Source organism: Oncorhynchus mykiss, chromosome 12, assembly GCF_013265735.2.
Source record: "Oncorhynchus mykiss isolate Arlee chromosome 12, USDA_OmykA_1.1, whole genome shotgun sequence".
Taxonomy (NCBI): Eukaryota; Metazoa; Chordata; class Actinopteri; order Salmoniformes; family Salmonidae; genus Oncorhynchus; species Oncorhynchus mykiss.
This window is the reverse complement of record NC_048576.1, coordinates 52,163,689-52,180,559: the sequence shown is the minus strand read 5'-3', so window position 1 is coordinate 52,180,559 and position 16,871 is coordinate 52,163,689. Positions and strand designations below refer to the sequence as shown.

Here is a 16,871-nt window from a genome sequence, read left to right as displayed (position 1 = left end):
ATAATACTCTACATTTGGAATGAAAACATAGACTATATATACAAAAGTATGTGGACCCCTTTCAAATTCAGATATTTCATCAACACCCATTGCTGACAGGTGTATAACATCGGGCAGACAGCAATGCAATCTCCATCGACAAACATTGGCAGTAGACGATTCTGTGGTTCCAAATTTGTGGCAACCGTTTGGGGAAGGCCCTTTCCTGTCTCAGCATGACAATGCCCCCACAAAGCAAGGTCCATAGAGAAAGGGTTTGTCGAGATTGGTGTGGAAGAACTTGACTGGCCTGCAAAGAGCCCTGACCTCAAACTCATCGAACACCTTTGGGATGAATTGGAACGCCGACTGCGAGCCAGGCCTAATCGCCCAACATCAGTGCCCGACTTCACTAATGCTCTTGTGGCTGATTGGAAGCAAGTCCCTGCAGCAATGTGCCAACATCTATTGGAAAGCCTGCCCAGTAGAGTAGCGGCTGTTATAGCAGCAAATGGGGGACCAAAACCGTATTAATGCCCATGATTTTGGAAAGAGATGTTTGACAAACAAGTGTCCACATACTTTTGGTAATGTGGTGTATTATGCATAACCTCTACGTTACCTGTTCGGCTGACATGTTTCTTTCTTGAAAATATTTGTTTTAACTACTGATAGTCATTAGGTCGATTACTGTAGGCTGTTTGTCTCGTAAAGGGAAAACACACTGCTTCTGGTGCTGCTTGCTGGCTGTCAATCAAATGGCAAGGGGCTTGCCCAGATTCCGTGTGACACTTAGGTTGGAAAAACGTCTGCCTACAGCTTAAAAAATATGTCCGTCTCATATCAAACAAGGGATTCCGTGGCTAAGGTAAAACAGTAATTAAATGAATTTATTATTCATGTACATGAACTATACATTGACACATTAAACCCAAAACTAGATGTATAACCTGGAAGCAGTCTTTATTGTCGCGGGAGATTTTAACCAAGCAAATTTAAAACAAATGTTTCCAAAGTATCACCAACTGTATCCTGCCCCTTGAGAGGAAACAATGTGCTGGACCATGTGTACGCAAACATGCGTGATGTGTACAAAGCCATCCCCCGCCCCCACTTTGGCCAATCAGGTCACGTCTCTCTGTTCCTATTCCCCGCCTACAAGCAGCAACTCAAGTATTAGTCACCAACACGAAGAATAGTGAGACGCTGGACGGAGAAGGCAGACCCAATGCTGCAGGACTGTTTTGAGAATACTAATTGTAAGATTCATCCACCCAGGACTCATCTATCAACATTGAGGAATATACAGTACATAATCAGTCACAGGCTTCATTAGGGAATGTGTTGATGATGTTGTACTTGCAATAATCCGGACATACCCCAACCAAAAACCCTGGATGAACAGAGAAATCCGTACCATGCTGAGAGCCAGTAAGGCAGCATTCAATGTCAGCAGAACGAACCCTGATGACTCGCTGGCACGCAAAATGTACAAGGCAACCAGGTACGAGCTCAACAAATCCATTAGAGATGCAAAAAAACAATACAAACTCAAACTTGAATCGATGTCCGACAAGTCATACTCACGACGCATGTGGCAAGGACTACAGGCTATCACGGATTACAAAGGCAAATCCAGTTGTGTGGTGCCCACCAAAGCTTCCCTCCCAGATATGTTTATCACATTCTATGCTCGCTTTGAGGCAGACAATATTGAGCAATCCAGGAAGACTCTCGCTGCTCTGGACAACAAGGTGCTTTCGCTCTCAAAATAGTAAATATTCACAAAGCCTCCAGCCCAGATGGTATCCTTTGCCGCGTCTTCAAAGTGTGTGATGACCAGCTGGCGTCTTCTCGGACATCTTAAACCTGCCCCTGTCCCAGTGCCCAAGAAAACCAAGGTGACATGCCTAAATGACTATCGCCCCGTCGCACTTACCGCTGTCACCATAAAGTGTTTTGATAGGCTGGTCATGGCCCACATCAGGGCCAGCATGCCAGGCACACTGGACCCACTCCAATTTGCCCACTGCTCCAACAGATCCATGGAAGATGCCATTTCCATTGCTATTCACACAGCCCTAACACATCTGGAGAAGATGAACACCTATGTGAGAATGCTGTTCAATGACTACAGTTCGGCATGTAACACTATTCTTCCGTCTAAGCTCCACACCAAGCTCTGACCCCTGGGTCTGGACACTGCAACTGGAACTTCCTGATGGGCAGACAACAGGCTGTGAGGATTGGCAACAACACCTCCTCCACACTAGCTCTTAACACAGGGGCCCCCCAGGGGTGTGTCCTCAGCCCTCTGCTGTACTCCCTGTTCACCCATGACTCTGTGGCTTTGCACAAAGCTAACTCCATCATCAAGGTTGCTGACGACATGGTTGTAGGTCTGATAACCAATAACGACGAGTCAGCCTATAGGGGGGAGGTAAATGAACTGGCTTTTGGTGCCAGGACAACAACCTCTCCTTCAACATCAGCTAAACAAATGAGTTGATTGTTGACATCAGGAAGCAGAGGAGGGAACACGCCCCGATCCACATCAATGGGACTGCAGTAGAGAGAGTTTTAAGTTCCTCTGCATCCACTTAACATGGACCAACAACACCACCACTTTTGTCAAGAGGGCAAAGGTGTGGAAAGTCATGTATACTGAGACTTTGTCAATTCTTTAAAAAATCATCTTTATTTAATATTGATTAATTATTGCAATAATGTAGCTGGTCGACCACACACTCCAAAGTGTGTGTTGCAGAGAGCTTAAACTTTACAGAGGAATCCGGGTTCTTATATAGCTGACACTAAGAATGCTTAGTCATGGCTGTTTTCACCCCTCCCATGCAGATCATGGGGCATCATATGCCACTTTGGGTTCATCTCGTGCTTATCGTGTTTTAACCCCATCCGGTTTAGTTTCCCAAATACAAGAATGAATAGGAACAATGAGGGATTGTTCTACTCCTAGGCTATCGCAATCTCGGTTATACCCACCACATCTTGTCTATGGAATGCAGGCTGTAACTCAATTGTCAGCACAAGCCCCCAGAGGCCCAACTCAGTCCCATAGACACAGGTGAGAGAGTACTCGTCGTAGCTATTCAATGCATTATAACATCATCTTGTCATTTTTCTCTCATAGCGCAACAGTGCTTCCTAAGACAGCTGAAGAAATTTGGCATGGCGCCCCTGGTCCTTTCCAAATACTACAGCTGCACCATGGAGAGCATCCTGACCGGTTGCATCACGTTCTGGTATGGGTGGTGAAGATGGTCCTGTACATCACTGGGGCTGTGTTCTAACCCATTCAGGACATCTACTCGAAACAGTGGGTTGGAAAGTCCCCCAACATCATCAAAGACCCGACACACCCCAGCCATGAGCTCTTCACTCCCTTACCGCCAATCAGACGATATTGGAGCATGAGGTCTGATACCAACAGGCTGAGAGACAGTTTCTATCTACAAGCCATCAGACTGCTAAACACTTGAACTGGACTGACCACCTGCACCTTAGCACGCATGCACACACATGCACTCACTCACGCACACACCCATATATTCATGCATGTTACACACACATCACAACTACAGCCAACATACTCTTATTTACTATTACTAATACTGTACAATTTAAACCTTTTTCACCCAATCCCCCCTTCCCTGACACGTGTAAATATTGGACTATAAATGGTGTCTTCCTGTAATTATACTTGTGCTAAAATGTCTATTCTATTCTACTAGCCATTTACATTGTTGATATTCTTATTTTATTATTTATTATTGTTGTTGCATTGTCGAGAAGGAACCTGGAAGAAAGCATTCATATGACAACAAAAACATTGAAACTATCTTTGTACAGGACATTTCAACTGACAACCCACCCAAGCAGGCCTTGCTCCAAACGGACGATCCTAAGAGCTCTGGCAGAGTGAGTAGTCCTAGTGCATACCATACTATTCACCATTATGTTCATGCTTTGAGACACCCCTGCATCATCAGTCGACCCATAATCCTCTTCTCTTTAGAAAAGCTTGCATCCTCACCACAATTTCCTCAACAACAGCCATGTGATTTAATGTGAACGTACCTACAGCACTGATTACCTCTAAATGTACAGTAATCAATGTGGTCTTCACACATGCATGTGCATGCACACACATAGGCACGCTCACATGCAGACAAACACACAACGCACACATACACAGCCTCAAGGTGATTAACAGGAGATCGAGACATTGACTGTCTCTTAACCCTGTGATGAGAGAAAAAGAGCCACACTTGTGTTAAGACTTTCTGTGGCTTGGTGCTCGCCGATGATGGAGATGAGCGATTGTTGTGCTGAATTACAATGAAATATGATCCTCAGCAGGGATTTCAGTTAGAGTACAGGCTCTTCAAGCCATACCCATCCTGCCCTATTTTTACAGCCCAGCTTAATGCCTGTACTCCGTCTACAAATAGCAACAAATAGCTTATTCCGTCAAGTTTGTATGGGCCTACTCCATTTAATTCTATATGTTTAATCCGACAACCATAGCCAAGGAAATGCAACAAAAGCCATGATATTACCTTGAGCAGGAATGAGGACATATTATCTCAAGTTTGATGTATGCTACACCTCATGTCATGACATGTCAAACACACGCACAACACAATTACATGTATGTCATTCATTACATAACGCAATTCATCAACATTACAACTTCAAATGTACCCATGACACCAAATGTATGGAACAAGTGCAATGATGAGACGATAAACAAAAACAATTCACCAGCTACCGAGATAAAATATTACTGTAGCATCAGAGTGCAATTTGAGAGAGAGGACGAGTATACTCACCATATTGATAGCATTTACTGGGCCGATACTGTTCACAAACATGTCCGTGTGGATCACGGTTGGTTTGACTGAAAGAAGAAAAAACAAGTGTAATGATGCACATTCGATGAACGATATGGTTATTCTGTGTTTAGGTGTTGTTGATGTCTATCTTTCTGTCTATCTTACGTCAAGGCTATATAGCTTGTGGTGCTGTAGCAGTTAGTGTGTATGAGTGTGAAAATATGGTATGGTGTTAGCTGCCCATGGTGCTGAAAATAAACTTTACCATACCCTGAACTGAATGCTCTCTCTCTCTCTCTCTCTCTCTCTCTCTCTCTCTCTCTCTCTCTCTCTCTCTCTCTCTCTCTCTCTCTCTCTCTCTCTCTCTCTCTCTCTCTCTCTCTCTCTCTCTCTCTCTCTCTCTCTCTCTCTCTCTCTCTCTCTCTCTCTCTCTCTCTCTCTCTCTCTCTCTCTCTCTCTCTCTCTCTCTCTCTCTCTCTCTCTCTCTCTCTCTCTCTCTCTCTCTCTCTCTCTCTCTCTCTCTCTCTCATACACTGCTCAAAAAAATAAAGGGAACACTTAAACAACACAATGTAACTCCAATTCAATCACACTTCTGTGAAATCAAACTGTCCACTTAGGAAGCAACACTGATTGACAATACATTTCAGGTGGAACAGGTGGAAATTATAGGCAATTAGCAAGACACCCCCAATAAAGGAGTGGTTTTGCAGGTGGTGACCACAGACCACTTCTCAGTTCGTATGCTTCCTGGCTGATGTTTTGGTCACTTTTGAATGCTGGCGGTGCTTTCACTCTAGTGGTAGCATGAGACGGAGTCTACAACCCACACAAGTGGCTTAGGTAGTGCAGCTCATCCAGGATGGAACATCTGGCAAGAAGGTTTGCTGTGTCTGTCAGCGTAGTGTCCAGAGCATGGAGGCGCTACCAGGAGACAGGCCAGTACATCAGGAGACGTGGAGGAGGCCGTAGGAGGGCAACAACCCAGCAGCAGGACCTCTACCTCCGCCTTTGTGCAAGGAAGAGCAGGAGGAGCACTGCCAGAGCCCTGCAAAATGACCTCCAGCAGGCCACAAATGTGCATGTGTCTGCTCAAACGGTCAGAAACAGACTCCATGAGGGTGGTATGAGGGCCCGACATCCACAGGTGGGTTTGTGCCAGAGAACACCAAGATTGGCAAATTCGCCACTGGCGCCCTGTGCTCTTCACAGATGAAAGCAGGTTCACACTGAGCACGTGACAGACGTGACAGAGTCTGGAGACGCCGTGGAGAACGTTCTGCTGCCTGCAACATCCTCCAGCATGACCGGTTTGGCGGTGGGTCAGTCATGGTGTGTTGTGGCATTTCTTTGGGGGGCCGCACAGCCCTCCATGTGCTCGCCAGAGGTAGCCTGACTGCCATTAGGTACCGAGATGAGATCCTCAGACCCCTTGTGAGACCATATGCTGGTGCGGTTGGCCCTGGGTTCCTCCTAATGCAAGACAATGCTAGACCTCATGTGACTGGAGTGTGTCAGCAGTTCCTGCAAGAGGAAGGCATTGATGCTATGGACTGGCCCACCCGTTCCCCAGACCTGAATCCAATTGAGCACATCTGGGACATCATGTCTCGCTCCCACCACAGACTGTCCAGGAGTCGGTGGATGCTTTAGTCCAGGTCTGGGAGGAGATCCCTCAGGAGACCATCTGCCACCTCATCAGGAGCATGCCCAGGCGTTGTAGGGTGGTCATACAGGCAAGTGTAGGCCACACACACTACTGAGCCTCATTTTGACTTGTTTTAAGGACATTACATCAAAGTTGGATCAGCCTGTAGTGTGGTTTTCCACTATAATTTTGAGTGTGACTCCAAATCCAGACCTCCATGGGTTGATAAATTTGATTTCCATTGATAATTTTTGTGTGATTTTGTTGTCAGCACGTTCAACTATGTAAAGAAAAAAGTATTTAATATGAATATTTCATTCATTTAGATCTAGGATGTGTTATTTTAGTGTTCCCTTTTATTTTTTTGAGCAGTATATATATATATGTATATATATATATATATAGAGAGAGAGAGAGAGAGAGTCTTTGAAAAACACTCAAGATATGGTGGCACACTAAATTAAATAAAGACATTCCAAACCACTTTTGAGAAGGATAACATTAATGTGGTTATATAAACAAACCTCTACTTCTACATCCTGGGAATACTCATCAAAGGTGCAATGACGTGTAAAGGCTGAAGCAAAACAATGAATGAAGCACACTATCAGTACGTCCATTTGGACGTCCGATTTCATTTCACTCCAGGACGGCTCCATATTATATCTTGTTTATACCTGCACTCTATGAACCACACCATTTATTTTCACCCATAACGACAATCCAGCCTGTGCCCTTGTGATATCATAAATCGAGGAAAGGAAAAATGTCTTCCCCCGTCCACCTCTCTTGTTTGCTCTATTGCTATACATAGACTGCAGCAGCATTAAAATTGAATGAGCTGCAAAATGGACTTCAAAAGAACTGTGGCACAATCTGCAATGAATCCAAATCCCAGTTTTCAGTGCTTGGAGTAGAAAAAAGCGTTGTTTGTTGTTAGCTAATTATAACCCACTGTATCTGTGCAGTGGTTTAAAGTACTTAAAGGGATACTTTGGGATTTTGGCAATGAAGCCCTTTATCTACTTCCCCAGAGTCAGATGAACTGGTGGAGACCATTTTTATGTCTCCGTGTGCAGTTTGAAGGAAGTTGCTGACTAGCGCTAGAGAAATGACTAACTAGCGTTAGCACAATGACTGGAAGTCTATGGGTACGTGCTAGCATTCCAACTGCCTCTGATCTGGCGGACACACTAAACACACAGGCTTTGTTGTACATTTTCCCCTGGCTATCCGTAAATAAAACAAAAACAAGAAAATTGTGCCGTCTGGTTTGCTTAACATAAGGAATTTGAAATTATTTATACTTTTACTTTTGATACGGGTATTATTTTAAATCAAATAATTTTTTACTTTTACTCAAGTAGTATTTTAATGGTGACTTTCACTTTTACTTGAGTCATTTTCTATTATTAAGGTATCCTTACTTTTACTCAAGTATGAAAATTGGTTACTTTTTCCACCACTGTATCTGTGTAACTCTGACAGTATGGGAGAACATGACAGGGTGCAAAATCAGATCATGTTTGATGGTAAGATGGTGGCGGCTGCCTCAGTACACTCTTAGGGGGGAAAAAGTGCTATCTAGAACCTTTAAGGGCACCCTTTGAATAACCCTTTATGGTTCCAGGTAAAACACTTTTGGGATCCATGTAGAACCCTTTCTACAGAGGTTTCTACATGGAACCCAAAAAGGTTATAACTTGAACTAAAAAGGGTTCTACATGGAACCAAAAAGGTTTCTTCTATGGGGACAGCCGAAGAAACCTTTTAGAACCCTTTTTTATTAAGAGTGTAGATATACTGCAGCTACAGATGTAGGATCTTAATTTGATCACTCTGTTGTTGCTGAGAATGTTCCTGCACCGCAGGAAATGCAGATGAGCTTAATGATATACACAAATTCACTGAACACCTGCACTAACGCACGGTTACATTAACATTATTGCACTTTTCTCGTAGCCTAATTTTGGTCAGCTAGTAGCCTAACCATTGATCATGCAACATTATGGACTAAACATTCAAATCCTGTCGCTGCAGAATAATTTTCCTGCGACGATACGGGTCAAATTAAGATCTTACACCCGTATATATGCATTCTCTGTCTGAACATGGGAGCTGAGCCCAGCTGCCAGTCAAAGTGAAGGGAGAGAAAGCTACTTCACTGGCTCTATACTTGGCCCACAGCAGTGCAGTGACGGACAATGCTAATAGGCCCATGATGCATTACCAGCCCGTCCAGGTTTCACAGCTGACGCTGCCTCTGCATAACAATGCTACATGAGTCATACTGTGGTGGGCCTATGGTCTGTAGTCTGAATAGGCTCATTGAAATGAGAGGGCTGTCTTTGACGATGCTATCAGTGATGATGGTGTCTGTTCTTCCCTCATAGCTTGTGTTGACGATGTTGATGAGAATGGAGATTGGTAACGGGGAGGGCAGCCTTAGCAGCAGCAGCAGCCAATCAATGTGCGTTGATATGACACCTACCTCCTATATCTGGTCGCAGTTTGTTATCGTAGCCATCTAGTAGGCTGTTTAGGATGTTGGTGACATCGCTCTCGTACACTTTGGGAGTCAACACCCAAGTTTTGTTTGTCACTTCATCATCGTCGTTTTCAGTCTGGATAGAGCTGAGGAGAGAAAATGGGAACAGAGGAAATATGAATAAATTATTTTTCCACCAGCACTATAAGCAGCGAGGTCAAATGAAAAGAGGGAAAATCAGCAACTTTCCACAACATCAGCACAGCAAAGACCACGACATCACGCTAGGCTAAGCTTGCTATGCGTTTAGGCTCCGTTCTTACAAATGTGCACTTCCCTCTGGTTGAAATCAAAGGACAAGGCAGAAACGGGATAAAAGGGCAGAACTCCTGCTGATTGCCACTGATCTCTATGTGTTGCCCTACATGAACATCCTCACAAACTGACACCAGTCCCACAGCGCAGCTGGAACTGAGGATGACGGCAATGAATAGTGCCATAGTCCCCAAAAACACAGCTGTGAGAAAAAACTGGACGAGAGAACATTCCGTTACCAAAACCCTTTCATAAAACATTGAATAAATGCAAGGTACAAACATTTGATCTGTTGTTCCATTTCTGAGATTTTGGAAAGACAACCAAGAGTGCCCGTGGTCCCCAAAAACCCAGTTTGGGGAGAGATAATTCCGTTATCAAAACCCTTCCAGAACCCTGAAGAAATGCAAGGTACAGACAGTGTTCCATTTGTGAGATTTGTAAAAGGATTCTTTAGTTTTCTGCACTCTTTTCAGTGTTCAGGCAGAAAGGTCAGTCTTGTGACTTGGCTCACATCTGTAAAACGTCACAATGCTTTAAGATGTCTCAACAATCCTCATAAATGTTTGCTTCACTCAGCCACAAGAGTCAGCTAACTGAATTGCATGCAGAATAAAAAGGTGTTTTGCGAAGGGTCTGGGAAACTGAGGCTGGAGACATGCATAGGCTAATAATGGTGCATTGGAGTACACCACAGATGAGCTTGATCTAGAAGTGCTAACGGCAACAAACTGCCATGAAGTGTGTGATCAGCCTAACAAACACAGATTGTGGGTTCTGGGAGGTTGTTACTGCCAATGGCACAATACGATGGAATATGAAGGATATAGATTGTATCAAAACTCACAGCTCCAGAGCTCACCCCAACTCAGTAACCATGGAATCTGAGGGATATATAATAAAACAACCTTGAGAACAGCCAGCCACCGGAAGCCCTTTGAGCAGAGAGGCTTTTGAGCTTGGAAAAAATGTTTCCATGGTGCAAAAACAAAAGACACACATCACATATCTCTCTAATGGCTTTTTCATGCACTTAGGTATGGTGCAGGATATCGTGTTTTGACTACCAGTCTTCCTCAGGCAGCGTTAAGTGCTCAATATTCCTATATGGCGTCACCACCCTCACATGAAAACTTCATAGATGGATTCAGGACGGCTTGGATCTATCTTGGACACTGTAAATGGATCTGATTCAAATCATAGAATTAGAATGTACGTTGAAATAGAATGAACATTTTAGATCTGTGGGTTTTAATCTACTACAGAGTTGAGCCAATGGCGTTCAGGTGCTGTGGCTCGGTTTTAACAGAACTCTGTGCTGTCAATGGAAATCCTCCAGAAGTGGCTGGGTGAAAGAGAAATCTGTGCATGTACCTCAGACAGATTTGAAGTATCAGTGGTTCATTTGGTAAAGGGAGGCCCATCAATATGTCCAAGCTAGAGTGTGATGCTGGAGTGCACTGGAGTGCACTAATGTTATTGTAGCTACCTCTATTGAGAAGGGCCTAGCTAACCACAAGAGGGCTGTTTCCTATTGTATACTCAAATGTTTAAATTGTCCTTTACGGTGGTTGCATCATGTGAAAACTGCTATCAGATGAAAAGAGAACTAAAATGTCAGCATGTGAAACACGGTCTTCGTGAAACCATTTAGGATGTATTTGAAAATGCAGGTTACTTGAGTGCTGTTAAATATGCTGCCTGATTAAATGTTTATCAGAACCAATTATTAATCAAATACCAATATACATTTAAGACACCCAAATCAGTGACTAAACCATCATTTCAAATGTCACAAAAAAGGTGGTGGTAATTTCGATGTATACTTAAAATGGTCTCTTGAGCATAATATTATCATGTTGAAAAATCCCTGCTTCCCTGTTGATAGTATGTCACATTTCCGTAAGCTATCATTTCCCTGTGTTTGTGACTGTGGCTAATGCTGGCACGGCCCTCCGAACTCTCTTCCCATGCAGCCAACCACACACAAGACACTAGGCAATCACTAGTCACCATTCTTACAATCATTACACCTAATGAAGACTCATTATGCTAGCTAGCACAATCTTAATGAAATACAATAACACAAACTGCCTTAATGGAGGTCCTCATACCACTTTGCGTGTTATTGCTATAGTGAAGGTACTAGGATATCCCTGGTGGAACAAGGTGAAAATGCCTATGTTTGTTCATTTCATGGAGAGTGAGATTGCAGTTTAGCAGAGATTTTGTAAAATGGCTTCCCTCCCGGTGCCCTGTCCTGAGGACACAGAGCTATTAGTGACAGATCAACTGACCTGTGGTGGCCTGCCCTGATTAGCTCACCTCTTGCAGCAGCAATATTCGTGGACTCAGATGATCCTAACTAAATGGAATCAGACAGATTAGAAACATGAGGATCCCCCCCCCCCCCCTAACCTGGACAAATAAAGGTTAAATAACTAAATAAACAATGATGAAATAAAACCTAGGGCAGATTAGGCCAATTTGAGAGGCACAGGATGCTTGGTTTCATTTGTATAAACAGTTCAGATAAGGAAAAGGACCAGAAGGCCTATACACAGGTTTGTGTGGGAACTGACGAAGAGGAGTAGTAGGAAGGATCGGAGGACTAATGCGCACCGTGGTAAGTGTGCATAGCTTTTAATTAAGTACTAGAACACTGAACAAAACAATAAATAACAAACGAACAGTCCCGTAAGGTGAATGACAAAAACACTAAACAGGAAATAATCACGCACAACTCAGGCTATCAGGCTAACTAAGTATGGTTCCCAATCAGGGACAATGATTGACAGCTGCCTCTGATTGAGAACCATACCAGGCCAAACACAGAAATACCAAATTATAGAAAAAGGAACATAGACTGCCCACCCCAACTCACGCCCTGACCAGACTAAAACAAAGACAAAACAAAGGAACTAAGGTCAGAACGTGACAACTAGCTATCAGAAGATGGCAAATCCAAGACAAAATCCAATAACACACTGAAGCTCAGTCCCTCCAGGATTTCTCTGGGATTTTTTGTGATATTTGCGGGCAAAACTGTTTTTGCTGCAGCAATTCTGACATTTTTGCATGGAAATATGCAATGGTTTTGTCCAATTTGTCGCAAAAAATGCGTTGATGAAGGAAAACGTTTGTTGACGAGTCGCTTGATTGAACCATGTTCTGCTGTAAATGTGCGGCGATTGGTTGAAATTGCAAGCCTTATTTTTGTACTGCGGTGATGGGTCAGTTTTCTGCGATAATATTGTGACTAACGGATTTTTTAAGCGGAAATAGTAAGGTGACGGGTAGAATGTGCAAGGGAATTCTGAAACAAAACAAAAGTGATAGCAGAATCCTGGAAGGCCTGAAAGCTGATAGGTTAAAACAGAACAGTTCAATTGAAAGATGGGACTACGTAGGCCTACTGTAATTCCCTACACATTAAGTGTCATGCAGGTGGGAATTTAAGGAAGTAGGTTATATAAATGCTTTTTCACAGTATCATCTTCAGTTTACCCACTACAGTAGGCTTATGCCCTGTGCCCTTTGAAAATAAACTTGCTTTTTAGGATTAAGAATAGGCCCAGCGGCCCATATTCAGTGTCTTTCAGGATAATTGTAAAACACTACCCGCAGGCTAACACAGCAGTGACCATCCTGAGATACCTCACAGTCAGCGGTATCTTATGCACCAGGAAAATGAAGTGTCTAATGTAAAAGTATATATAAATCCCTATGGTCCTACTTCAGGATTATTGTAATACCGACTGGAAGGTCCTGGCTACATGTGTTATCAGTTCAACACTGAGACCCAAATCACAGTCGTATCCCAGAATCTAGAATTGTCCTCACATTTCCCCCATGGGTATCTGAGAGAACAAACTCTGAGTCATGGCAGAGAAGTAGAGTCCCCTATACATTACATGACATTACCTATATATGACATTACATTCTTCACATATAAATGCTTTCAACCAGGGAGAGAGAAGCTTCATCTCTTCATATTTTGTGAACAATTGTAAAAATGTGATCCCAAAATAAGGCAGACATAGCCAAACCTACAGGCCTTTCTATCTCCAATTCCTTCAATCAAAGAAAACAGAAAGAGCCAGCCACTTCATTGAAGTTTTGCCCTGTAGAGACATGAGACACCTGTAGGTCATTGTAACATAGACCTTCTGAGGGATCACACTATAGATGCAGTTTGTCTGCCATATAAGTTGTGTAATAGCAACAGATGCTATGATCAGGGCCAGTTTAACCCAATGGACAACATGGGCTCCAACCCAGGGCATTGCTTCTGGCATGCCCATACAGTGACTTACTTGACTTAAGCCCTTGGTTCCTATAAGCCCGTTGACAAATGTCCTCCATGTGCCATACTGTAGTCGTGTATTGTTGTCATCTTTAACAAAAGGCTATTCAACCTGTCCGACATACATCCAACATTGTTGACTATGTCAAGTGAGATGAAAGAGAGTATACAGCGAGAGGACACATTGAGAGGAGCAAATTAACAATAGACATTTTGACAGTAGCGCCATGCTGAGATTTGCTGTACTGGAGCTCTGACTTGACCATCTAGTTAGTACATGGTGTGGGTACAGTGTGATTGCCTGAAATGGTTGCATAATGTATCAAACACGACACATTTATTTGATAAGGCACACCAATGTGATACAGCTTAATACACCTATTGTTTTCTATGCCTCTGGCCTAGGGCCCACCTTAATCCAGCACTGTCAGGGCATGGCTTAATAATCATATTGTGATAATCCACTCAACACAGATTACCTGACCTGTGATGATCTATTGACCTTTTGAAATCAGAGACATCACAACACAAAATGCCTGGGTGGGGTGGGGTCCAAGGGAGGGCCACTAGGCTACAGGTAGTCTCTCATTGTGACACTACTTCGTGCTGGCAAGGCCTTGGCACTTCCTGGGTTTACAGATACTTCCTGGGGATTACATCAGAGGGCATGTGTTTCCCCTGGGTGCCGATGCTACCAACAGTGAACTATGGGTGGTCGTGGAGCATGGCCCAGTATACTGTAAACCAAATAGTTGGAGTGGAAGTTTGTTATTGTTATGAATATCTTATTGTTCCTAACAGTGGTTTCATAGGTCATACTCAGTATTGCAATTCAAATAGCTAGTAAGGAAATTGTTGTAACAACTATACCCTTCAAATAAATGTGTCAAAATAAAATCCCTATCCCTTTTGTAGGGACAGGCCAAACCTTATGTTGTACCTAGCCTTGACAGCCAATAAGGTGTTGCTCTTTCCCCGGTGTCTATGTATGTATCATGTAAGTATTCCTCCTAGAATTGACTAACTAGAATGCATCTTTACGGTGTCTTTCTTTGATAAACATGAGCCGCAATCAAGGTGTTCATTACATGTCACGCATCTAATTAACATGCTCATGTGATCTGTGATATGACATAACCAAAGTACCCAGATACAGATCCTACTGTACATTTCAGAACTCTTAACCACAGAATCCTTTTAAATTAGGGTTGAATCACGTTAATAAAGGCCGAAATATGTGTGAATACAATTGCGCACACAGTGCAGACATTTTAATCTGGGCCAGAGAGCTCCATGGTCACATTTTCAACGATGGTGATTGAATGAACACTGATCTATCACCCTCCATTTCTCACCCTCAAGGAGCACACAAGACAGAAGAGATGTGAGCCCTTAAACCATCTGCTTCCTTCTCAAGTGTTCATATTCTCTTGGTGCAAATGGCTGCCTTTTCGTGACAAGTCAACTGAGCATTTTCTTTCCACAGATTCAGGAGTTGGCAGTGAATCAGTATAATATTCTCAAACGTTAAGACATCAGGGTGTTCGTAGTCACAGTTCATCACATTAAAAACATGCTGGGAATGGTGATGCTTTGGATCTTGGAACATAAGGAACATACATCAATAGACTATGCCTTCACCAGGTCTTCACATGTGCAATTAGGGTATACAGTACATGCAAAAGTAGCTTACATTTGCAATGGTTCAATATATAGATATGGTATGCTATTTTATACATATTTGTTCATGGCAATAGCTTTAAATATTATTCAGATCTGAATAGCATTGCCCAGTAGCCCACAGAACCGTGATTATATTCCTTCTACAGCGAATACAACCGCGGAAATAATGGACATCCTGCAGATCCTCCCCAAAAACGGCTCTATTGGAATCACGTTAAACATTACAGTGAACTCGTATGGCGGGGCCAACACTACCTAACCAACCTGTTAACATATCATTACAATGTGTGAAAACAATGGTTGACACGTAGCCTAACTAAACGAGTTCTGGTTCTGTAACAAGCCCCTATAATAAGCGACAGTGTATGATCGTGTCTGAGAGAAAGCATAACATATTGAAATAACTGGGCTGGGCTCTCATTCTAGGAAGCAAAAAAAACATATTCGTCCGGCCATACATGTATCTGGTGCCTGCGTTTTAATAAAAGCCTTACCTTGTAGGAAGATGAGCGAATAAAAACACCCAGAGAAATAGCTTCACAGGGAAGGAAGCATTCGCCATCGCTGTCGAGCATTTAGATGCTACATTTGTAGGAGCCATTATCACCATCTTCTTTTCCTCTTTATTGCAGATGGACGGGTCCCCTTATTTACTGTCTATCCTCACGGTGATACATTACGCGAATAGCATAAGCGGCTCGCGTTAGCATTCGGTTTGGGAAAATGTAGACCTGCTGCAGTGTTGAGGAAAACGGTCACAAAACTGATTGAATCGAAGCAAGCTTGACCGATCATACGAAATAATAGTAAAAACTACATAAATACAACGGTTCCGGAATAGCCTAATATCCCAAATCTGAGAAATATATTGGATCGTCAGTCTGAATGCAGATTAACTCTGGGGTCAAAGAGGAACGGATGCACGTTGCTGCAGCACAGATCAACACATGCGTGGTTTCATCGCGCGGAAGCAGATATGTGGAGAGATGAACATAAACCTTAGCTTGCTACTATCCTTAAAATATGCACCCTAAATCGTTTTGGTTGCTATTTTGCTAGATTAGAAATGCCGCATAAAATGTTGAGAGAGAGTTGGTTTGGCAGGTTTGAGCGTCCGACAGACGTGTATTCAATTGGGTGCTACTAAATAGATCCAGCAAACAGCTGATATGGCGGTAAGAAGTATGCTATAGCTAAATCTTTCACATAGTAAACAATGGTAACAATATGTATTTCACTGAGCTGAAAATGTAATCTAGGCTATAGCCTAAGCGACTAGTTGCCACCATGTACAGATCCCCTACGGTTTTGCTTTCAGCACCCCGGACAGCTCCCCCCCAGGTTTCCGCTTGCGATTGCAAACCTATTATCAAGAATTACGTTACGATGGTTGTGAAATGAAGATTTTATTTTATTTTATTAATCTTCAAAATGGAAGCTAGACTATGACATAGTTTTTTTGCAAATGGGTATATTTATATATATATATATATCCATAGGTAAGATAATGTATGACACGTTTTAGTTGTCAAGGTGCTTGATACAGGTTACACATTTAGAAAAAAAGGTGCTATGTAGAACCTAAAAGTGTTCTTC

The 16,871-nt window shown here is 42.9% G+C and overlaps 1 protein-coding gene across 3 annotated transcripts in view; it reads right to left on the bottom strand.

Annotated features, from left to right (window-relative positions):
- Positions 1-16,489, bottom strand: part of LOC110537755 (gamma-aminobutyric acid receptor subunit gamma-2) — a 68,158-nt gene extending 51,669 nt beyond the window's left edge. Inside the window, exons 1-3 of one of the 3 annotated variants that reach the window (XM_021624119.2) lie at positions 15,770-16,489; positions 8,975-9,117; positions 4,833-4,900 (exon numbers count right to left, since the gene is read on the bottom strand). In XM_021624119.2, the coding sequence (XP_021479794.1) occupies positions 4,833-4,900; positions 8,975-9,117; positions 15,770-15,885 (327 nt within the window). In that variant the 5' untranslated portion in view covers positions 15,886-16,489. The remainder of the gene's footprint in view (positions 1-4,832; positions 4,901-8,974; positions 9,118-15,769) is intronic. The other 2 variants (XM_021624121.2, XM_021624120.2) reach the window with 2 other exon arrangements.
- Between the last annotated feature and the right edge of the window lie 382 nt (positions 16,490-16,871).